This window comes from Vulpes lagopus, chromosome 6 (genome assembly GCF_018345385.1).
Source record: "Vulpes lagopus strain Blue_001 chromosome 6, ASM1834538v1, whole genome shotgun sequence".
In the NCBI taxonomy this organism is placed as follows: domain Eukaryota; kingdom Metazoa; phylum Chordata; class Mammalia; order Carnivora; family Canidae; genus Vulpes; species Vulpes lagopus.
In genome coordinates, this window is record NC_054829.1 from 39,622,010 (window position 1) to 39,648,074 (window position 26,065).

General features: G+C 35.6%; 1 protein-coding gene across 2 annotated transcripts in view; it reads right to left on the reverse strand.

Moving 5' to 3' along the window:
- Positions 1 to 279: 279 nt before the first annotated feature.
- The window catches only part of KIAA0586 (KIAA0586 ortholog), a 110,497-nt gene continuing 84,711 nt past the window's right edge, over positions 280 to 26,065 (reverse strand). For both annotated transcript variants that reach the window (XM_041759860.1, XM_041759861.1), the window contains one exon: positions 280 to 624. In XM_041759860.1, coding sequence (XP_041615794.1) covers positions 473 to 624 — 152 coding nt within the window. In that variant the 3' untranslated portion in view covers positions 280 to 472. The remainder of the gene's footprint in view (positions 625 to 26,065) is intronic.

Here is a 26,065-nt window from a genome sequence, read left to right on the forward strand (position 1 = left end):
ATTTCTCAGAGACAATTCCACATTGACACAAATATTTTACAATTCTTTTTTGTACTACATAGCATTCCATTGCACAGATATACCATCACTTTTTCAGTCAGTCCCTTATTGATAGGTGTTATATTACTGCCAAATATTTGAAATGTTGCCTTGAGCAACATCATTTCATAACTACAGGTAATTATATCCGTAGAATAAATTTTCAGATGCCAAAAGTCATGCCCTTTCCACTCCTCTATGCTGCCTCAGGATTCTAAGAAATAATTCAGACTCAAGATGATTGGTCTTTAAATTATTTTATTTAAAAATTTTACCTAACTACCCAAATTATGCTTTTTACTTTCATAAAAATTTAGAAATTATTTTTCAGAATATGCTCAAAACCCAAAATTGTCTGAGACATGGTTTTATACCAGAGAAAAATGACTTCAAAACCAGTGGCACACATATTATGCTGGCTCTCCCTTCCCTTTCAGAAGGTGTCTGTTCCTGAGGACTCTATGTCTTCCTGGACAGTGCTAATGCTCGGGGATTGAGAACACTTCTCCAGTTTCACTGAGGGCAGCGTCACAGACATCATGGCAGGTGATGGCTCTGAAGTGATAAGTGGTACTGCTTTACCACCTGTAAAAAAGGAGAAACGCATTCAGCTAAACAAGCATATCCTGAGTATTTACATACATTTAAGTTTTCTTACATAATATGGGGGGATCAAAACAAGTATTGCAGGTGAGGTCATTTCCTTTCTCACGGAGCTCAGAGCTCAGAACTTGTCAGAGATAAGTTCACTCCTATCCTAAACAATTATAGACTTTTATTTTAAAAGTAAAGTATGTTATGTTCTGAACATTTATGTCCCGCCCAACATTCATATGTCAAAATTTGGGAGGTGCTTAGAGTGGAGCCCTCATGACTGAGATTTATAAAAGAGGTCCCTCAGAGAGCTTGTTAGCCCCTTCCACCATGTGAAGACATAGTGAGAAGGTGATGGCTGTGAACCAGGAAGATGCGATGTGATTTTGGGCTTCTAGCCTCCAGAACCTTAAGAAATAAAATGTCTGCAGTTTATAAGTCACCCACTTGGTGGTATTTTGTTATGGTAGCCTGAGTGGACTAAGACAATAACAAGTGCCAAAGTTGTAGTACAAATGACAAATGCCAGGTAACACCACGTAGGGTAAGAGCCTAGTCTCTGAAACCCAAACTTATCCACTTACTGTGTGACAAATTGTTTCGTCACTCAAAATTTCAGTCCTTCCATGTTAAATGGGTTAATAGTACCTACCTTGCAGAGTGTAATGAGGATAAAGTAGTATTAGTAAAGAATTTGACAAAAGAGCTTAGTACTTAGTAAGTGCTCAAAAACTGAGAATTATCAGTACCACTAAATGGTACTGTTTAGTATAGTATTATCACTACTATCATTATCATTATCAAGTGAACAGCTAAGTCCAATTTAAAAACACACTGGAATAGCCCTAAAATAAGGGTTTGCTATTAAGTTACAAAAAAAATATGATTTTTTTTAAGTGGAAAGATATGAACTGCGTGAAAACCATCTGAAGTCAAAGGTTACCAAGGCACTTTACTCTTTATCCTATTCCTACAAAATGGATGCTTAACTCAGGATTATGTCATTAATGCTCATTTCTTTTTTTTTATTTTAATTTTTATTTATTTATTTATTTTTTATTAATTAATGCTCATTTCTGAGTGCCTAAGAGTACTATGCTATTGGTTAACAGAACTGATAAGCAGGGAAGCAATTTTAAAGGGAAAAACCATAACGGGATCATTCAAATATCATTGACACTTGACTTTGGGAAGTATTTTTCTCTGTAAAACAGACTTTTCTTTATGATCTCTACACTTAACAAAAAACAGAAAAAAAAATGTCCAATCCATGGATTGAGAGTAGTGGGAGGCAACAGAGAAGCTAGCTAGTGGCAGAGGCAACACAGTCTGGGATAAAGAATTCATTAATATGTTTAAAAAAAAAATCCTAAAAAAAAAAATCCTGAGTTGATCATAAATGTAACCTATCTGCCTATACCCTAATTCACTTCTTTAAGTTTTAAAGCATTCCACCTACGAATATGAAGAATGCCAACTTGGTATTATTTAAGACTACAAAAATCCCTGTTTCAAATTTTATGGGTTTACTATATATACATAAGGATAATAAGCATCTTAAAAACAAATTATCTTTAACAATCTTAAAGAGATCTCTGAGTCAATAGCCATAGTAATTTTTCTAAAACTCTTTTATATTTTTCAAGTAGTTTTCACGGTAATAAAGTGCAATTCTCCATTACATTTTTATAAGAACTACAGTAAAAGTAGACTATTTTGGGGATTTCAATGATGACTCAATCACAGCTGTCCAAGATGATCGTAATATTTGTAAAAGCCAAATTCCTTTCACATTGGGAAGTCTTACAAAGACTTTTAATATTATACCATTCCTCTTTGTTACTTGTGTTGATTTATTTTCTTTAATAAAAGAGGGACAGGTAATAAGATTTGGCAACATTATAGCATATCACAAACTAGAATACCACACTATAATCTTTTAAGAAGAAAACAAGTCTTATGTCAATTTGAATAGAATAAATATTTTAAATAAGACTTTTTGAAATTTAGCTCTGTCAAGATATGATAAAAACTAAAAGGACAGAATAAGAACTGCTTTAAAAAAGATCTTTTTTTTTTTAAGATTTTATTTATTTATTCATGAGAAACAGAGAGAGAGAGAGAGAGAGAGGCAGAGACACAGGCAGAGGGAGAAGCAGACTCCCTGCAGGAAGCCTGATGAGGGACTTGATCCCAGCTCTCCAGGATCAGGCCCTGGGCTGAAGGCAGCGCTAAACCGCTGAGCCACCCAGGCTGCCCTAAAAAAGATCTTTATAGGACATAAGTGTTATTTAAATATTCTGTCATTTTACAAAGTCACAATACAGAGCACACAAAATAACCATAAAAGTATACAAGATTAGAGCTTACTCATCAATAAAGTAAAAACTAACATAGAGTATAACTAAGGCCAAGAGCAAAACTAATTTTCAATCCATAAAAGTTCAATGTTACCTTCCCCTAATTATCAAGAAAAATTTCATTCCTTTAATTAATTGCCTGTTTGTCAAAACCTACACTGATACCAGATATTCTTTTCTGTCTTATCTCATGTCACAAAACTTCTTTATATGTACCATTAAATTACTGACTAAATTGCTCAATGATGTAATAAGAGCTATAACTACTTTTTTTTGGATTTCAAAGAAATTTACAAGTCTCAGAGAACATATTAAATTCTATCACTGCAAAGTTATGCTATTTCTCATAGTTAGTGCTTTATATTTATACAGCAATTCAAAATTTTGCAAAGACCTTTTCCACATCACCTTACCCCATCCTGACAGTAATTCTGGGAGACAGACAAGGTGACTGAGACACAGAGACATTAAAATAGGCTTTTCAAAAGCATATTCTCACTACCTAAACATCCCTACAAGCCTACTGTAGGCATGGAGCTAAGATGCTGAGAAATTCACAGATGGAAAAGAAAAAATCCTTATCCTCAAGAAGCTCATAACCTAGGAGCAGAGATAGACATATACAGCAATACTTAGTTTTAATGAAATGGAAATACCAGTTGAAGTAGGATTGAAAAGGTGTGGAAGGTGATGAGCGAAAAGAACAAAATAAAGTCAATATAAAGTCAGTATGTTTGGGTTTTGTTTTTAAGTCAGTATGTTAAAGGAACTCCATTTTTTGTTTTTTGTTTTAAGATTTTATTTATTTATTCATGAGAGCGAGAGACAGAGACAGAGATATAGGCAAAGGGAGAAGCAGACTCCATGCAGGGAGCCCGATGTAGGACTCAATCCCAGTACTCCGGGATCGTGACCTGAGCTGAAGGCAGATGCTCAACCGCTGAGCCACCTGGACATCCCAAAGGAACTCTCTTCTGATATCAAAGTACTGATTGATTGGCTTAGAGGAATGGTGAGAGAGAGAAGGCTATAAAGGAAGGTCAGGGTCAAGTTCTGTCAACGATGATGAGTCACAAAAGATTCTGAACAGAGGAGTAAGATAACCAAATGAGAAAATGAAATAATAATATAAATAAATATAAATTAAATAAATATAAATAAATAAATATAATAAATATAAATAATATAAATATAAATAAATAATAAATATAAATTAAATAAATATAAATAAATAATATAAATAAAAATGAGATAACCAAATGAAAAGAGAATTGCAATAGCTGTGTGCAAACTAAGGAGAGAGGAGTGAGGTCTATGCAAATGGTCCATGTAAGAACTGATGATCCTTACCAGTGGAAACAGACTCAAGATATTTTGGGGGAAGGCTCATCAGAACTTATAAAGAATTGAGTATCGCTCTGAAATTACAGGGTTAGTTAACTGATTAGGCAGTAATAAGAACACAAGCCTGAGGCTATGGGGGTAGAAAGAGGTGTAGAGATACTGGGATCAGTTTTATACCTGATGAAGGTGAATGCCTACAAGACACGTGAATGGACTTTTCCATCAGACAACTGGAATTAAAGGTGTCAGAGACTGTAAGGCAGTTTTAGAGAAAAAATTAGCAGTTATCTATATAGATATAATAGAGCAGTGAGAACAGTGATCACCTAGGGAGAAGAAAGAGGCTGAGAAGAGAATTGATGACAAAAATATGAGGAAGGACAAAGAAAGGTGAATGAAGACAAAATAAAGAAAAACAAAATGGGAAAGGGAGGTAAGTAGGAACAGACCCAAGAGTGAAGAGTCACACAAGGTAACAGATGGTTAAAAAAAAAAAAAAAAAGTCTAGTACAATTCGTCTAATTCATAACTAGTAGCACTGAGACAACTCACTGCTTTTTGCATTATACTAAGTACCTCCATTACCCAAAATTAAAAACAATATATTACTTTAAAAGGTGGTTAAGATAAATTCCATTTGTGTAATATGCAATGGTAAGGGTAGGTAGGAGAGGAACTGTAATGATGTTGCAGCTCAAGTTCCTTTATGATGGGCCAAGTCTAAGGTCCAAGTGAGATCTACTGTCCAGTCACTTGGGAACAGTCCCATCCAAACTGTCAGTGTGAGGCTTCTGGAACAAAGCAGAGTTGAGATCATCTATCTAGCCACTCAGCAAATATCAATTAAGCACCTACTATGTGCCAGGCACTGTTCCAGATTTTGAAGATATCAGCAGTGAGGAAAACAAAGGCTCTGATTCCACTGCTACCATATTCCAGCTTAGTATAGGGTAAATGACAAACAAGTAAGGAGAACAAACTTATGTCAGGAGGTGGTAAGTGCTTACAAAGAAAAATAGGTAAGGGGTAAGATAGTGAGTGATGAGAGATTTTAGGAAAGCTGTGTAACTTCTGCAAATCCTAGCTTTCTCATCCTTAAAATAAAGACGAGTACCTTCCTCAGGTTTTTTGAGGATTAAATGGGATAATGCATATGCAGTATGCTGTATAGATCTGGCACTACAGAAAGTACTCAAAACAGATTAGTCTTACTTTTAGGTAACTGGAAAGGAAGTATCCCAAGAGGCAGTGACCCTGAGAATGAGCTGCAAAAGACAGTCTGCCTTAGAGAGGGGTAAGAATGTTTTACTGAAATACACTAAGGAAAAAACCCCCACAGCTCTAGAAGGCCTCCAAATAGTTAAGCTATTTTAACTCAAGTAATTATGTTTCAGTTGATGAGTTAAGTCAATAAAATGAACCATTTTATCAAAAGGTGTTTGTAAATGTGGATCTGGGGAAGGCTTTTTTTAAAAAATATATTTTTTAAAGATTTTATTTATTTATTCATGAGAGATACACACAGAAAGAGAGAGGCAGAGACACAGGCAGAGGGAGAAGCAGGCTCCACGCAGGGAGCCTGACGTGGGACTCGATCAGGAGACTCCAGGATCACGCCCTGGGATGAAGGCGGCACTAAACCACAGAGCCACTTGGGCTGCCCTGGGGAAGCCTTTTAGAAGTGTTCATTTACTTTTTTGTGAACAGTCATTTCGAACTCTAAAAGAGAAGTTTTTAGACGGAATATTTTTAAAAGTCAGGCAAATGAGTGTTACCAGGCAAAAAGAGTAACCTTCATATCTAGTTACAGTCCTCACAGAGTCTAGGTTTTTTTTTTTTTAAAGAAAAAAGACATCATATCTTAATAAATCATCATTAAAGCAAACATCAATTTTCTGCCTATATTAAATGTAGTTTGATGCTTTTAAAGTTTGACTTTTTAAATTTCCAGTCATGTCATTACTCTATGATGTAATTGTTTCAACAGCTGTTTTCAGAGTTGTGTTTTTTTTTTTTTAAAAAAGAGACTACTTGATTCCGTAGGTGTGCAGTACATCATTTAACTTGGTATACATTTAAGCTGGGATGCCCGAGTCAGACCATGTATTTGAAAGTTCCTAAGATATTTTAGTATCTGTTTTAGATGTTTCAAAATCTTTTTTTTTTTGCTTTAAAAATATTTAAAATTCATAAAGAAATTTTATGTTTGATGTTGGATTTATAGTACTAAGGAACAGAAAACTTAAACTAATTTATTCTAAAGAATACAAGTAACAATATGGGATTTTTAACTTAGACCTTCCCTGAATATTGTTATTATATTTCTAAAAATATGCATAACTTTGTAAAAGTTTTTTAAATTTAGATAATGTATTTCTCATGAGCAGGTTTCAGATTCTGATTCTAATCCTCAAACACTTGGTAACTCACTATTCTCTCTATGTTATTTGCAAACCGAAAGGAATCCAAACAAAACATTCTCTCCTAAAACAACATGAGACAAGCAGAGCAAAGAAGAAAAAGTTTCCTCCATAGCTTCACAGAAGAGTACAGCATCTCAAACTCTTCATTCAGATTAAGTAACACATGAGGCACACGTGATATGTGTGAATTTGTGGCATTCTTCTATGAGTGGATGAACAGATAATTGAAAGACTTTAAATTGCTTGAATTTAAGTTTTTCTACATTAAAATAAAGATTGGTTTCTTATAAACTACAAATTTAAAAATAAAGTTGAAAATGAAACAAATGTAATCATCTTGAATCCATGTACAAGAAGAATCTTAACTCAGGCCATACAGATGAATGGCCAGAGATCTGTGAATGCCCTGGAAAATTATGCAAATTATTTTCATCCAAGTACACTCTGGGAGGGAGACAGATGGTTATAGCTTTTGGTGCTCTAAAAGGGGTAAAAAAAAAAAAATAAAAGGGGTCAAATATTTAAGAATCACTGCCTTAAAGGATAGCCCAGCCATTACGTGCAAGTGAATCAGATTCTTTGAGCTGTTCTTCCAGCAGCAGTGGTGAAATACAGGAATTCCTGTCCTGTCAACTGTGGATGCCTTATTCTCTCCAAGGGTGATTTGGTAATTTGCACTTACCAAACTGCATTGTAATTATTTGTTTATGTGTCTGTCACTTGCTCTGAACAAGATATTCCTTAAGAGCATGGACTGGGACTTAGTGTCTTTGCTGCCTGACTACGACAGTAGGTACACAGTAAGTATCTGTGACCTTATCATCTCTATCATTATTTGCCTGAAGGTCTGTTCCTGTTAAATATGTGCTGCAGGAGGACAGTGACTTTGTCTGATTTACCTCTGCATTCTACAAAGTGTTAGCATAATGGTAAGCACACAGAGGGCCTTGAAATGATTGCTGAACCAAGCTGATTTGCTTCCACCTCGAGTCTGTGGTTTCTCACAGCTAACAGCCTGCTTAGTTAGATTCTAGCTGACCAGACCCTGTCTTTAAAATCAGCCCTGAGTTCCAGCAATGCAGTTGCTTCCCAGCTGTCTGTGAAAATGTTACAATATTTCAGCTGTATTTTATTGAGTTCTTGAAGCATTTTTCCTGTCCACCCTAGGCTCATCTACTCTTGCTTGAATTCCTTGGTTAAGCAGCTGCTAAACTATCCTGCTGTATTCAATTCTCCTCACATACTTAACCCAGCTCTGCAGATTTTGCAACATCATAGCTTCAGTGTTTGAGAATACTACAAGTTTTGATGAAGAAGGTGCCCAGTCATTTGATGTCAAGTACAAGTACGCAATATTTTATTTACCTCTGCTCTCTAGATTAGTCACTATTAAATATTTCTTTCCTTTTCCATGTTTAAAGGGTGATTTAAAATTTTACTATAAAAAATACAATGTTACTATAGTCTCATTCCATAATGTTTTAGACATATAAATCCTACTGCATTTCTTAAGTTTACTATTGCTTCTGTTTTTAAAACAAGTTGACAAATGCTTATTTTGAAATGTGTAATTTAGGATAAAAATAAAGGAGTTCCTATAGGAAGAATAAATGTATTGGCACCTGTAAAAACAACTCCAATTCTTTTTCCTCTAAAAAGCAATAGTTAATGTGAAAGGTTTGTTTCTTCTTATGCCAGGTTCCAGCTGCTTCACTTTGTTTAAAACTGACTTCAAAGTTTAAACACTGTCCTGTCCCAACAAATAACCTCCCCCAGATGGAATTATCTTGAGTACTATCCTCAGTGCTCTGAATACCACACCTGCAGCCTTTTAATTCAACATTTTATAAACTTTCCAAAGGGAAATGAAACATTTTTCTCTGTTCCCTAACTTGTGCTTTTTGGAGGGTTTAGTGCATGGAGTTCTATTATCTGGGTAAGTTTATAGATATTTTAGAAGAATTTAAAAAGTATAATTAATATCTCTACTGTGGTGATTATTAAGAGAAGTTATAAGAAAATGAAAAATCTAAGTAGCTGCAAGTTCAACATTTTTTTTTTAAGTAGGCTCCATGCCTAAGGTAGGGCTCAAACTCACGACCCTAAGATCAAGAGTTGTGTGCTCTGCCGAATGAGCAAGCCAGGCACCCCTCAACAACTTTTATAGTAAAATCTCACCTGTACATACAGATGCAAGATACAGATCGAGTTCAATTTGTGTCTGATCTGATGAAGCTACATTGAAATTTTTTTTTCATAAGAAAATCAGTAAAGCCTAGAAATAACCATGATTCATTCCTATTCACTAAAAAGAACATAAACTATATGCACTCCCATAGTTAGGCTCATAAAACCAAGTATACTGGAAGCCTGATCTAATGGCCTTAATATAAAGGAGTTAAACAGCTGAATTTTAATGACTATCAATAGGAAAATACTTGACCCAATGGATTATTATCTTTATGAATCAAAAATTAAGGGAAGGGGGAAACAATCATTAGAAAATTTGCAATTTGTGTTAAATAAAAGAAACTCATGGACCATTTCTTCCAAGGTTAAAAGTTTTTACAGATTTTCTTACTTAAGGATTTAATCATTACAGAAGTTTAGAACTTCACTTCACCCTAGGCCAGACTGGGGCATATTACCCAACACAATCTATGTGAAGCAACCAATAAAGTTGTCAGAACACAGAAGAGCATTACACTGTTAAACCAAAGCCACATTTTAATATTAAACTGAAACAGGCTGGGAAAACCTCTTTCTGGCTAGAGAATTATGAAGTAGAGAAAAGTTAAATAACTGAAGAGAGAAACCTATAGCCCATGTAGTTCTCCGGCTAACAGGATATGCTGGGCACCAAAGGCATATGCACATGTTAATGGCAGGCTGTCAATCTGTGCTCTGAAATGCAGGCAATCATAACTGTCAACATTCCTTGTTTCAAACAAATTCTTAGGGCAGAATGATTTGGAAAAAATGTGTAGGATGATAACATCAGTATTTTTTGTTTCTCTAAAATAAAAATCAGGCTTTTCTCAAGTTACCATTATTTCACACAAATTTCAGATGCATTTGGAAGAAGATATTTAAGTGACATGATTTTTAGCATTGCATCGTCATTTAACTGAGCAATAGGTTCTCACTGATGACAAACATTCATGTTAAGCTATTGTAATCACACTGTCAGAAACCTAAATATTAAACATGTTAAATAATTAAGTGTAATACAGGTTAATGAAGAAAAAAGCTTTAAAAATAGTTTCAGAATATAGTTTTATAAAGGTAAGATTAAGGGCAAATACAATGGGTGACGGGCACTGAGGGGGGCACTTGACGGGATGAGCACTGGGTGTTATTCTGTATGCTGGCAAACTGAACACCAATAAAAAATAAATTTATTACTTAAAAAAGGGCAAATACAACTTACTTATTATATATTGACAATCTGCAAGTAGACCAAAATATTTAACTTTGATATTGGTTTTTAAAAAAATCTTTAAATTCATTACAACTGCTTACTGTGTTACTATATGAGACACTGTGTTCACTTCCTGCCCTGTCTCTATGTTTGAGAGTAAGAGAGGGAAAGGTTTCTGCTTAGCTCTATTACAGCGACCTTTCTGATTCTACACAGCATCTATATATAAACACAACAGTATCAATCAGTACCATCTCAGAGGCCCCTTTCAGTGAAGAACGTTTTCTTTTCTTTTTTTTGTAGCAAGTAAAATTAAGTGACAGTCTGCTCTGAAGTGATTACTTCAAAGACCAGAATTTAAACTTACCTATTGTGTTATGGTAAGAAATAAGGAATGTCATCCCCTTTCATATTAAACAAAACTGGGTGGAAACTAAGAATAGAAAAAGAAAACCTACCTTAGGTCTAGCTAGTATTCAATTAAAAAAAAAATTATGTGAAAAAAAAAAATTATGTGTCCATCATGATTTAAATGAGGTGTTGTGAAGGCCACAAAGAGTAAGACATTGTCTTAATTCTCTTTAATTATAAAGATAAAATTAACACAGAGCAGACTGACAGCAGTGAGCAGATCTTCCAATTAATGTGCCTGTTCCACTTCAAATATGAGGGTTTAAAGACTAATCATTAATTGAGTTCTCTTTTAACAGCATACCACTTCTAGCTGTTAAAGTTTCCATCCTGGAACTTGAATTCTTCTTCAATTCTTGGTAACTTCTCTTTGCCTCTTCCTGTTCTGTTGCCTCCTTTTTAAATTCTCTTTAAGCAGGTACTATATATTATACCTGGCTGGCTTTGGAGAAAGGAGCTGCAAAACCTTTTTCTAAACCAGTGATTTTCAACAGAGGGTTGGAAAGGGAGAGGGAAAAGTCACAACCACTTTCGGGGCTTTTTCAAACTAACAAGGGCTCCCTTCCATTCTAATAGGCCCACACTCCAATGGGGGTATATCCCATAATGGGACTTGCTGCTATAATGAAACACTCTGCTAAATTCATAACAATCTAGGGACACCTGGGTGGCTCAGTGGCTGAGCCTTTGGCTCAGGGTGTGATCCTGGAGTCACAGAATCGAGTCTCATATCAGGCTTCCTGCACGGAGCCTGCTTCTCCCTCTGCCTATGTCTCTGCCTCTCTGTGTCTCTCATGAATAAATAAATAAAATCTTTAAAAACAAATAAATAGGGGATCCCTGGGTGGCTCAGCAGTGTAGCACCTGCTTTCGGCCCAGGGCTTGATCCTGGAGTCCCGGGATTGAGTCCTACATCAGGCTCCCTGCATGGAGCCTGCTTCTCCCTCTGCCTGTGTCTCTGCCTCTCTCTCTCTCTGTCTCTCATGAATAAATAAATAAAATCTCTAAAAATAAATAAATAAAATAAAATAAAATAAAATAAAATAAAATAAAATAAAAATAAATAAATTCATAATAACCTAAATGTGAATTTTATACAAAATTACATTTTTGGAATAAAAAATGAGTATTTTTCTCTAATACTCAGATTTTTTTCCTTAATAAAAGTATTGAAGCTTTCAAAAACAATGGCTTTTAAAAAACACAACAGCTTATTTCTGCTTTATTAAAACAATGAATTTTAACTCAAAAAGTGACAACTATTTTATTAATCCAAACCGAAGCATACTTCAGTCTTATCTTTATATCCAACAAAGCTACATTAGTAGTAAAAAAAGCTAACTTGAAATAATATGATAAATCTGTTATTTTTAAGATGCGCCTTCAGTAAGCCATTTCATAGGCTGAAGTGATTTACTGCCATGCTAGATTTTCATAAAGGACAAGATAATAGGGTGGTTGGCTGGCTCAGTGGGTAGAGGATGTGACTCTTGATCTCAGGGTTGTGAGTTCGAGTGCATGTTGGATGTAGAGATTATTCAAAAATAAAATCTAAAAACAAAAGGTTTCCCTCCATTATTCTTCCCTATTTTTCCCTAAGATGCCTAATTCAGTCCTTTATGTATGGTTGCTCAAGAAATATCCAGCTGACTGATGTTTCTGAAACCATTATATCAAATGTATACACTACTCTGTGATCTTTTATAGGTCATTTTCTGGATAATGCACACTTTTTTTCTATTCATTCTACACTATAGTATGTAAGGTAAGAAAAAGTTTCCAAGTAATTGACAGCCAGACACTAAAGTAGAGAGTCAGCTTTAAGCTAGTAGTTAAGAGCACAGATGTGGAAGCTAAACTGCCTGAACGCAAATCACAGTGCCAACAGAAATTAGCTGTAAGGCCTAGGAGAAATACCACCACTTGAGACGCCTGGGTGGCTCAGTGGTTGAGCATCTGCCTTCCGGCTCAGGACATGGTCCTGGGGTCCTGGGATGGAGTCCTGCATCAGGCTCCCTGTAGGGAGCCTACTTCTCCCTCTACCTATGCCTCTCTCTCTCTCTCTCTCTCTCTCTGTGTCTCTCATTAATCAATCAATCAATCAATCTTAAAAAAAAAAAAAACACTTTGTGGAGTATTACCATTTTGTGCTTCAATTTCCTCTTCTACCTCATGGGTTTCTTATGATCATTAACAGAGACAATATATGTAAATAAATTTTATTTTGTAGTTGTGATTATTTTCTAACTTTTCCCAACTTACAAAAAATCATACCTGTTATCACAGGAACAGGATATTCCTGTTTAAAAATATTTTAAATCTTTAAAAATATTTTTAGGCAGGGAGACCTTTTGCTGAAAAGAAAAAGTACTGCTCACATATTACAGTGGGAGAGCAATAAGGGATCTCAGAGATCAACTTATGCTTACTAATGAGGAAGTCAAGATTCAGAAAGGTTCACTGACAAATCAATGTCAATGATTTGTCAGTCAATAATAATATGTCAAATAATATGTCAATGACATATTATTAGTAAGGACTAAAGCCCATAGCAAACATTTCTTTCCCCACCTTCCAACTTTTTCAGACTCTTCTACTAGGATATGTCTTCAGATACTAAAACCGGTAAGAACTATCAGAAATTATATGTTCTATTTTTTTAAAAATTATCAAGGAAGGAAATACAGCATAATGTTTAAGAGTATAGCCTTTGCTTTCAGAATTGGACTACATTTGATTCCCAAAGCTCTGCCATGTACTATGTACATATCCTTGGCCAAGTATGAAACCTCTCTGAGCCTCAGGTTCCTCAGTTAGAAAATGAGAATATTATCTACCTAGTTGGGTTGATTATGGATCTTAGCATAAGTATATCACATATAGGAAATATACACAGATGACACCTATTACATGTTGTTGATGTTATTATAAAACTCTACCTAAACTGAGAGTCTTGATTTCTGTAATAATTTCTCCTAACAGTAAAAAGAAAAAAAAAAAGTGCCACTATCTCAATATCAGAGTTGTTTATTGTCATTTATTCCTGTAATGAATAGCTAGCTCATAATCATACTTGTTGAGTGAGGAGGTTTACTGAAAGGGTGAGTATTATGCTCTGCAGGTGAGGAGTAAGTTGGCAACACAACCTATACCCTGGCCAACATGATTTAAAAACTGCTTATCAAGTTTGTTGCCTCTTAAATGTCCCCTTCCTACTGGTCAAAATGGAAGAAACAGCACTCATTGGTATTTAAGTCAAAGGATGAAAAGAAAAAAATTCCAAACATTTGATCTGTGAATTTATATAGAAATTAGAAGTGGGTAACATTGGCTAAAAATTGAGTCATAAATTACCTACGAATATAATTTATCTTTTTATCTTTACCACAAAGGACGAATGTATTAATTTTTATTTAATTTTTAAAGATATCACAAAATCAAAACAAGTGATCTGAGAATTGGAAATGAAATCCAAGGCTGAGAAAGCAGGGATACTGCTCAAAAAACTTTAAATGAGGGCACACAAGGTTACTGGGATTGTACCATTTGTACACTATGCTTCTTCCAAACACTCACTTCATTTTGATGCTTTTTATTTTATTTTAAATGGTCAAAAACTTGTAGCTAAAAAACCCCCAAAAAAACAAACAAAAAAAAAACAAAGTCTTGTAACTGTATGGTGCCAATTTGAAAGAAGGCTATGTTGTAATATTTCAAAAAGTGGTATTTAAGAGGATAGCAACCTGGGCTTTACAATGTTTGTACTCTTATTGTAAACATTTTTTATATTGGACAGAAAGTTAATCTTTTCATTTTTAATACTATCTTTAGTAAGAATCACCTGTATAGCAATACTTAAATCTATAAATTGTTATATTATCATTTTAAACAAATTCTTTATGGATTACTTAAGAAAACTGCATAGTTCTATAGGGCTGTTAACTGCAAAACAATAATATAAATATGAAGTCTCCTAATACATATTTTAGGCCACAGAAGAAGAGTTTCTAAATGGGTGCCATCCAGAATATGAAACAAAAAAGCTAATAAGGTGAAATCTAAAACTAGTAACCTCGATCTTAAGATACCTCGATCTTTTACACCAATTTGAGTTCACTGGGAAAAAAAGGGCCATTATTACAGTAGTTAAAAATATATAAAAAGAAAAGAAATTAACACCTTTAAACAGGGATCCCTGAGTGGCGCAGCAGTTTGGCGCCTGCCTTTGGCCCAGGACGCGATCCTGGAGACTCGGGATCGAATCCCACGTCAGGCTCCCGGTGCATGGAGCCTGCTTCTCCCTCTGCCTGTGTCTCTGCCTCTCTCTCTCTCTCACTGTGTGCCTATCACAAATAAATAAAATTAAATTAAAAAAAAAAAAAAAACCAAGCCTTTCTTTGAAAGGCTGTTTCTGTAAAAAAACAACAACAACAACAACAACAACAAAACACCTTTAAACAAATAATCTGGCCAGATTAGGTTACTTTTTAGGATATCTCGATCTTTTACACTAATTTGAGTTCACTGGGAAAAAAAGGAACCTTATAAAAGAAAAGAAATTAACACCTTTTAAACAAATAATCTGGCCAGATTAAATTACTTTTTGGCTGCATATCTAATAATAGAATTTTAGAAATAGTATCTTGGCAGCATAAAAGCTTATATTCAACTGCCAAGAAACTGATTGGTAATACAGAAAATAGATGACCCACCTATCCTGAACATAGACCATGCTTTATTCGCATAGTGTACACCTAATTATTAAAGTTCATTAAAAAACACTTAAGTACTTGAATGTATTGCTGTGGGGTGTTATGACAAAGAGTCCCTGCCTTTTTGGGGCAGGAATGTCTAGAGGAACATTCCAACATTAAAATTTGGTTGAGAACTGAGAGATTTGATGTTTTAGTAGACAACTTTATCTACAATGCACTTCCTGTTGGTTGAATAGCCTGTGACACAGCTACTAAAACACATTCCTCTCAGATAATTCTTTATAAAAGCATGCCATAACGGTTTGAAAACTAAAATAATCTTAAAAATTACACTAGGTTTGTCTCGTGAAAGGAGTCATATATTCTGTATGATTTCATTTATTTACAGTAAAAAATGCCCAAGAGAACTAATCTCAGAATAGTGGTGATCCTTGCGGGGTGGAGGTTGTTACAAAGGCAACATGAGGGTGACTGCAGGGTGCTGGCAATGTTCTGGGTGCTGGGTATGGGTTATAAAAGGGAGCTCAGTTTTTGAAAATTCTTTCAGTTCTATACTCTTGATATGGATACTTATATCTCTATGTATATTATACTTTCATAGAAAGTGGAAATTGAAAAAAAACAATAGATTAGTTTCAGCAATTGAAAGGTGATTCCTTTTCAGTTTTGAACTGTTTTCCAAGGATTGAGAGAGCCAACTAACTTTACTAACCTTTAACATCAAGTGAATAGTCACAGGCCATCCTGCTAACAACAAAGACAAATCCCTTTCTGTTTCTTTTCTTAAAATTTTGAAGTGCCAGAAAGCTGAAATTATTCAGAAGCAGAAGGTGAGTTTTTGTTGTTGTTGCTTTAGTTTGACTCCACAGGACTTACTACAGAGAGGGTACTTGATGCTCTGTGACAAGTAGCCACTAAATTTCTTTGAAATCACAAACTAGTATCATTTTACCTAATCTTGAAGGCATTTCTAAAATATTAATACAGTCTGTAAAAGTCATTTAGTTCTTTCTTTTTGGTGCCAAAAAGGTTTGCTGTTTCACTTTATGAAGCAATGACATCACAGCTACATTTAAACTCAACTCCTATTCAATAACTTGTACAACTTTAATTACACAAGGTCACAGACTGTTACAGAAGGTCACTACTATCATATTCTTATAAGTGACATTTGACGGCTAACAAAGCTGAAGGCAAAGTAACTCCCTAATAGTTATTACTAAGCAGTTTGAACTCAAATGCTTCTATAGATTACATACAGAAAATCCATTTTCCAAGATGGAAATCCTTCCTAACTATGAAAACTCTCAAATTACGGCCTGTGACTATCACTAAAAACTACACTGTATTATTTGTGTAGCTTTTATAGTGGGTTTTGCCATATCTAGCCATTCCTCACTAAATTTGGAAGCAAAAATTACATGTGACAGAGTGACCAGTTTACTTCCCTAAGCCAGCCCTGGTAACTTTTGAAAAAGAGTGAAAGAATGAAAAATGAGCTTTCAAATTCAGGAAGCCACTAGAAAAGAAGAACACTACCATTCCATATCCTAAAATTAGAGCTTTAAAGATTTTCTGTTGACTAGTAAGTTTTGGGTGTGAGGGGGTGGGAGGGGAGGGTGGACTTCTGCTCACTGTACACACGACACCAATGGGAATAAGGGCCAGTCCAAGTTCTCCGTTACCATTACTCTGGGTAATAGTTCCAAGCTGTGAGGCACAGCTGTATAGGCCCTGCCAGCAAGGCCATCGCAGCCGTGTGCTTTGATAGCGTGGGGCCCTGAAGTGTCAGGATATAGAGAAGGCAGCAGTTGTTGGCTGTGAAAACAGTCTGATACAAACCAGATGGGAACTTACTAGATGGGCAACACAAAGGAAAACAATTGGCTTATTCAACAAAGTCAGGCCCCTGCCCCAGAGAATTCACAGAAGACAATAACAGTCACCCAGAGTTGATGCAAACAAGAAACAGCCATGTGGTTACAGTTTAAAGAATTGTTTTTCCTCAGACTAAACAAAGTTTTGATTTCTAATTCTTGTATTCATTAATTGTAGTTTGGTGTAAGACTTTTCTGTCAGAACCACATATTTCATTTATATAATATATGTACTTTTGTGACACCAGGAGAAATATAGGGGGACATAGAAACTAATTTTGTGCTGTTTCCCATAAAGTGTCATGAGCATAGGCTTCGCTCTTTCAAGAAACTGGGAAACTTAGAAAATGATTGATCATACTGACGCAGTAATTAGAAAATACTCAACATAATATTTCTAGGACTTCCTAGGTCTGATCTGTTGTAATGTAGGCAGAATGACACAAAATGCAATAATCACAAGGCTCTTGGAACTACATTTCTACCTAAAGTATTTTTTCTGACTTCATTACATGGGAAGTATTATGGAAATTATATTCATAGGATAAAAGTGCCTGCATTCTCCCTAACCTGACTGTGGGAAGCTCATCACGCTAAAGAGTGGTGCCTGCCCATTCAGAGTTGACAAGTACAACCAAGATTAACATTTAGATTTTAAGATACCTTTTTGTCAAGAATTCCTTATCAAGAAAATTGAAAAATCACATCATTTTCATGCACACATTTGCACCTATTTTATAATTAAGTAACCTGTTTTGTTTTGTGCATTTATAATAATAAAAAATGTTAATTAGGTTTCTTAGAAGAGATGTATCAGCAGAACTATAAAGATTACCGTGGCACAAGACACAACTGGGGTTTCCCAATTTGCATTGGCTGCATTGGCCAGATTATTTTCACTGACTCTTCCAAACCCTAAAAACTGAGGTCCAACACTTAGAGACATTGTTCCTGTTGCATTAGATCTTTCATCCTTTGCAAGGTAATTCTGAAATAACCCAGAGAAACAAAATTGGAGTAACAACTTTGGTGTGTAGGTTGACTCAATCATAAGCATTTCCAGCCCTACGTGGTTCCCTCTGCACTCTGCTGCACATCCACACACACTCACATGCCTCTTTTTTTTTTTTTTTTCCCCCAAAAGTCTAGATTAGTGCACGGCAACAGGGCTGGATAATTGACCGTTTTGATTAAATCTAACTACCAAACCCAAGAAATAACTCTGTGTTATATTATAAGCTAAATTCCCCTGTTAAAAAGTAGGAAAGGAAAAACTTTAACAAGTGTTATTTACTGAAATTCATAATAAATGTGTCACTCATCAGTGAATCAATTCTGTTAAAAGTTTTTCTCATCACATGGAATCAACTCTTTTATAAAATGATTAACAAAGGCAGTTTGTCTTGGATTTATCAGTGAATGTATTTGATAGACTTTGGGTTAACTTATGGAAAAAAAGGAATTGGTATCATTTCTATTATTAGGCACACTGATAATTATACACTTCTTCAAAAACTGCCCGTTTCTACCTTAATGGAGTGCTATATATATATATATAGAGAGAGAGAGAGAGCCTTTTAGGTCACACTGAGCAGTCTGGATTTTATTCTGATGCAGAAAGAAGTCTTTGGGGGATTTTGAGCAGGGAGTCATGTGATCTGATTCATATTTTTAAAAATATCACCCTTGCTTTGAGTGGATAATAGATAGGAGGGGAGCAAATATGTATATAAGAGAGAAAGTTCTCAAGATAATATTAAGGTTGAAAAATATCATGCTTAAAAACTCAACGGCACACCTAGAGAAGGTAGGAAAGTTAGCTTGGTATCAAGTCACTGAAAAAAATCTTGGGTCAGTTTTATTAGAACACTGAAAAACACAGTATCGAGCAATAGAATTTAATAACCTCTGTAAACATTGGGATAGTCTAAGAGTAGTGAGGCTACTTAACCTCTCTGAGCCTCTGTTTTCCCATCTGTGTAATGAAACCACCACCAACAACAATAAAAACATCTGTACATATTTACAAGTTTGCTGTGGAAATGAAAGAGTTGTCAGTTGTAAAGCATTTGACAAATGTTGGTTTCATCATTGCATGTTTGGGAAGAAACAGACCTACCATACTTGGTAATGACTGTGTTCTGTCCTAGCATACCTAACTCTATGCAAGATATACTGACCAGAATATGGTCAAATTAGTAAAGAGCTTGGAAACAATCAATATACTATAAGGAAGAGTAAAAGGAACATAACATGCAGACTTTGGGTTATAACTGCTGCCATCAAATATCTGAAACACTGTCCCACTGAAAGACCTGTTTCTAACACCCAGTAGGAGGGAACTAGACCTAACAGTGAGAAGTTACAGAGAGGCAGATGTTAACATAGAATGATTAGTGCTTTCTAGCCATAAAATGTACAGCCAACTAGCATGTTCCTCAAACTGCAGGGTGATCATCTGTTGGGTCTAATTTCCCTTTTAAACCTGGGATGCTTCTCTTTCCTTTTTATACTCGGTCCTAAAATGATCTCATCCATACCCACAGCTTTAAATAGCATCCATACTGTCAACTCTCAGATTTATATTCCCAGTCTCAACTTCTTCCCTGAGCTTTGATAACAAACTGCCTACCTGATTTTTCACTTGGAGATCTATCAGGCTTCTCAAACTTCACATGCCCTTCACAGAATGACTAATTTTCTCTTCAGTGTTCCCAATAAATGGCATCATCATTCACCCAGTAATTTTCAGAAACTTAGGAGTAATTAATCCTTGCCTCTGCTTTCTATTACACTCCACATCCAATTCATTTTAATAATTTTTAAAAAGATTCATTTATTTATTTATTCATGAAAGACACACACAGAGAGAGAGAGAGAGAGAGGCAGAGGGAGAAGCAGGCTCCGTGCAGGGAGCCCAATGTGGGACTCAATCCTGGGTCTCCAGGATCATACCCTGGGCTGAAGGCAGGTGCTCAACCACTGAGCCACCCAGGGATCCCTACTTTAATAATTTGTGAAGTGAACTCATTCTTCAGCAGCTCTATCAGGTATATATACCATCAACATACAGCCCACACCTGACCACTGTGACACCTCTACCAGGGCCCACGCCACTATCATCTCTTATCTGGAATACTGTAACAATCTTCCAGTTGGTCCCCCTGTTCCCAGTATTGTCTCCCTATAATCTGTTTTCCAGCTAGCTGCCAGGAGGATATTTTTTTAAATGTAAATTAGAATTTACCATTCTCCTGCTCAGCCCTTCCACAGGAATCTCATCACGCTCAGAATAAAATCCAAATTCCTTTCCAGAGGCTACAGGGCTCTATGTGATCTGCTGTCTACATCTCATTTCTCATTTCCTACTACTGCCCCCCTTGCAACACTCCTCTCCAGCCACACTGGCCTTCTTGCTGGTCTTGGGCACAACAAAGTCATTCCCACCTCAAAATCTTCATTCTTCCTACTCCTTCTAAATGGAATACTCTTCCCCAGATGTTTGCAAAATTTCCTCCTTCACTTCATTCGCTGCCAATGTTACTCCAGAAAAAACTTCCTCAACTAAATGATTTAAAGTAGCAAATCACTCACCTTGCTTCCTTCATTATTCATGACCCTGCTTTATGATTTTTTAATTGACGCTGGTAGAAAATGCAAATTGATATTGACATTATTTTTTAAATAAAGCAATACCTTTTAAAAATGTTTTGCTTTTTATATGGAATTAGTTTCAAACTTGGAGAAAAGCTCCAAGAATAGTATAAAGAATACCCATATATCACTTACCCAGATTCAAAATTTTAACCTCTTCCCCTGTGTTCAAGGTTGGTATGATTCTTCCCTGTGACTATATTCAGGTCATGCACTCTTGGGCAGAATATTACGTAGGAAATGTATCCGCTCAAATATCCCATCTGGAAGCACACAATGTTTATCTGCCCCCTACAGTGTTATTAATTTTGATTACCCAATGAAAGTACTATCTTTTGTTCTCCTTCTCAACTAATGAACCAATTTGTGAGGAGATACTTTAAGACATGCAAGTATCTTTCTCCTCATTAAAATTTCCCTTTTCATTTAGCATTCATTGATGATTCTTGCCTGATCTAATCTTTACTGAGATGGTTGCAAAATGCTGGCTTTCCAATATTAGTGCTCTTTCTACATTTGCCAGTTGACACTTGGCATTCTTCTGTAAACCCTTTATTTTTTTTTCACAGCACTTATTATCACCTAAAATTTTTGTAATTTTATTTACTTATTTATAGGGATTTTACCTGTTACATTTACCACAGCATCCCCAAGGTTTGGAACAGTACCCAATACATAGCAACTACTCAAGAGTGAACAAATGAATGGGTGAACAGACAGAAAGAGAAAGAAAATTGTTAGCAAAGACCCTGCACTAGGTGGGAAAATAGCCATTTAATATATTTGATCCAATAAACATTTACTAGGAACCCACCATTTAAGGTGCAGGTAGAGTGCAGGTAGTGCAGAGATGAGTGAACTAACCATTGTCTCTAGGAAATGTACATCCTACAGAAGGAGAAAGGCTGTAAGAAAATACTCCTACAAAGTAGGATACTAATGAAGGCTAAAGGGGGGTATATGACAAATAGTATGGGTCTTTCGAGGATACAGAGTAGATCAAGAATGTCTGTGGGGGATGGGGAGGTTGTGTCAGAGGGCAGGGCAGGGGACAGCCCTCAGTAAAGACATTGAAAAAGGTGGAGGTGAGGGGGTGGGGGGGGCGGAACTTAGGAATACAGGTAGGAGGAGGATGAGGGGTTGAGAAATAATACAATTATGAAGCATGGATGGTTACAAGTGACTTGAAGGATCATCAAGCCATCCCTCATTCCATAGATGAGAATAAGCAATTCTGCTAATTCTATACCCATTCCCTCTCTTCTTGTCTTTCTCCTTTTCTCATCTGAGTGCCATCACTAACTTCCTATTCTTTCCCCTTTTCCCCTTTCCCTCTTCATTGTCTCAGCAAACCCCCTTTTTCCTTCTTTCTTTCTTTTTTCTCCCTTCCTTTCTCTACACTTAACTCTTTTCTTCTTTCAGGACTACACCTTTCTCCCTCTCCCTTTGTCAAGAGTAGAATGAGATGGGATCAAGGCTGAAGTGGGAGAGTTACCTTTATAGAGGGAAAAAAGCACAACTCTTTCTTTAATCCAAAAGGAAAAAAAAAAAAAAAGGCCTAAAGTAGAGCCATAAGAAATTTGGGCTAGGGATCCCTGGGTGGCGCAGCGGTTTAGCGCCTGCCTTTGGCCCAGGGCACGATCCTGGAGACCCGGGATCGAATCCCACGTCAGGCTCCTGGTGCATGGAGCCTGCTTCTCCCTCTGCTTATGTCTCTGCCTCTCTCTCTCTCTCTCTCTCTCTCTCTCTCTGTGTGACTATCATAAATTAAAAAAAAGAAAAAAAAAGAAATTTGGGCTAGAGTAGCTATAGATGTTCACATTTGAAAGAGTAAACCTCAGAAATGCAAAAGCATGTATCAAAAGAGAATTGAGGTATACATTTGGAATTAAGAAGGAGAGAGACTAGAATAGGTGCTATCTGGGGCTTAGTTCAATATGAAATTAATAAAAGAATTACTGGAGAATGGCAAAAGTCCAATTTGCTAACGAGCAACAATTGCACAAATAGCATCATCATCCGGCAGGACTTTGTGACCAGAAAACAAAATCAGAAACCCTTGGAAGTAGGAGGAATGCAGAGTGGGGATTAGCATAGATCAAAGAGACATGGAAGTCTTGGATGGTGATAAGACAGAACTGAAATGGGTCAACCATATAGGTCAGGCAAGATACGGGGCCCTAGGAATAGTTAGCCAAGAGAAGTAAGACCGAGTAATTGCAAGTCCCACTACAGGTGGGAGAAAGAATACATGACTGAAGTGGTTCTGTTTAATTGATGCACTAGCTCCTTCACAATATCTGCTTCCTCGTTCCATTACCCAAACCAGCCAGGTTAGTTAAGGGAGGAAGGAGAAAAGAAGCATTAAGCTGTATAATGAATAAGATAATTATCCCTACACACTTCATGGAGCACAGCTGCTCATTATTCCAAACATACAGGTTCTTCTAAAAATTGAGGTTTCAAGGAGAAAAAAAAGCTAGAGAGGATGAAAGGCAGAAAAAAATCTATCTTAGGAAACTCAGTTCCAGCTAATTAGTACCCTATTGCTTCTGAACAACATCAAATAAGTCCAGTTCTTTAGCTCTTCTACACCTTAAAGGAGATGATACTATGTAGGAAAGGAAATGGGAGAGAAAGCTACTTGGATTCTCCCTAGACCAGATATTGTTGGCAATGAGAACTGTGTTTAAAGACAGTCCCCTTAGAACTTCTTTTTTTTAAATAGATGTAATAAACACTACTCAGAAGTCAATAAAATCTGCTTCAAAGACTTCATGTTCCTAAGCTCCTTATCTTTAATTTGTCCTTTCCACTTTCAATGTCTATCACTCTCATTACTTTTTATTCCTAAACCATTATAGGTTTGCTGTGGTAAGGTATGTCTTCTAAGCGCTGCCATTAGGCCTGAATTATGTTTATATACGAATTATACCCAGCATTTACCTCATCAGTGTTATTTTCTGTAGCAAAAAACAATCTTGGGAGGTTTTTCCTAGTTAAAAAAATGTTTAATGATATTTTATAAAGCTAGCTGTGTTAAGCCTACCTAGATGATGTTAGACCTTTGGAGTGAAATGGGGAAAAGGCTAGGGCCAAAGGTAAAAATTTGGGGGCATTTTACATAAATAAAATCTTATTCTATATAATATCAATAATAATAGTGGTAAAGGGCAAAATCATGGATAAGAAACTTTATTTTGATATCTCTGATATTCATATAGCCACTAAGGTTTCTTTTAATTAGTGTTTGCACTGTTTATTTTCTTTTATCCTTTTACTTTTAACCCGTGTCTTTATATGTAAAGTTAGTTTCTTCTTGACAGCACAGACTTGGGTCTTTTTTAATTTGATCTGACAATGTCATTTATTTGAGATGTTTATTTATATTTAATGTAATTATTGATATGGCTGGATTTAAATCAATAATCTTATTTCCTTTTTGTACAACTAAGTAGTTGCTGTTTTGGTGGGTTTTTAAAAATAACTTAGTAATTTTAATTTACTACTACTTAAATGTATTTAATGATTAGTCTATAGAGTTTACAATATACATCTGTCACTGATAATCCACTTTCAAATCACATTATATCACAACATATACTGTAAAAAGCTTTTGTCCATATACTCTGAATTCTTGTATCTCATTTTTCTTGCTATCTTGTCATCTTATTCTTATAGTCACTAAAAATAAACAATATTTTGCATTTGACAGTTATCATTTGACCAAAAAAATAAGAAATCTTTTATTACACTTTCACTTAAACCAGCTCAGAAGCTCTTCATTTCTTTGCATAAATCCAAGTTTCTGTCTGGTATCATTTAATTTCTATCTGAAAGATTTCCTCTTAAAGTCTTTTGTGCGTTTGTTTTAGTACATGCCTGTCTCCCAGGTTTTGTTTACTGGAAAAAAAGTATTTATTTTGCCTTCATTTTTGAAAAGTATTTTTGCTTGGATATAGAATTCTGGGTTCACTGCGGGTTTTTTGTTTCTTTTATTTTGGGGTTTTTAAATCCTACCCCCCCCCCCCCACAGCACTTTAAAATGTCACTGTATTGTCTTCTGGACTGCGTGTCTTATAAGAAAAGTTGATGTATTTCTTATATTTGTTCTTCTGTAAATTAATGTACCTTTTTCCTCTGGCTTCAATATTTGTCTTTGGTTTTTAGCAGTTTCAAAACAATGTGTATTTTTTTTTGTTTTAATCTTTCTTGAAGTTCCCCCAAGATTCTTAGATTTGTGGTTTAAAGTTCTTTGTTTTTCTTATAAAATTACTGGTCATTATCTTGTTAAGTATTCTTTCTGTCCTGCTTGCTTTCTGTTTTCTTACTGGTATTCCAATTACATGTGTGTTTGGATATTTGATATTGCTCTTAAATGCTCAGATTTTTTTCACTCTTTTCTTTTTGTGTTTCAATTTCTACTGACTATTGCTAAGTTTATTGATTCCTTCAGCATGGCGAATCTACTAATAAGCCACTTAAGTCATTTTTCATCTTTACTACTGTTTTACAACATTTCTATTTGAACCTTTCTTATAATTTCCATCTCTCTGCTCAAATACCCATCTGTTCATGCATGTTATGACTATTTTTTTCTACTAGGGCCTTTAACATAGTAATTTTAAGTTCCAACATCTGAATCTTATAGGAGTCTTGTCTTGACTGCTTTATCTTTTTTTTTTATTTAAACAATCAATGTGATTCATCATATCAGCAAGAGAAAAACCAAGAATCATATGATCCTCTCATTAGATGAAGAGAAAGCATTTGACAAAATACAGCATCCATTCCTGATCAAAACTCTTCAGAGTGTTGGGATAGAGGGAACATTCCTCAACATCTTAAAAGCCATCTACGAAAAGCCCACAGCAAATATCATTCTCAATGGGGAAGCACTGGGAGCCTTTCCCCTAAGATCAGGAACAAGACAGGGATGTCCACTCTCACCACTGCTATTCAACATAGTTCTGGAAGTCCTCGCCTCAGCAATCAGACAACAAAAAGACATTAAAGGCATTCGAATTGGCAAAGAAGAAGTCAAACTCTCCCTCTTCGCCGATGACATGATACTCTACATAGAAAACCCAAAAGCCTCCACCCCAAGATTGCTAGAACTCATACAGCAATTTGGTAGCGTGGCAGGATACAAAATCAATGCCCAGAAGTCAGTGGCATTTTTATACACTAACAATGAGACTGAAGAAAGAGAAATTAAGGAGTCAAT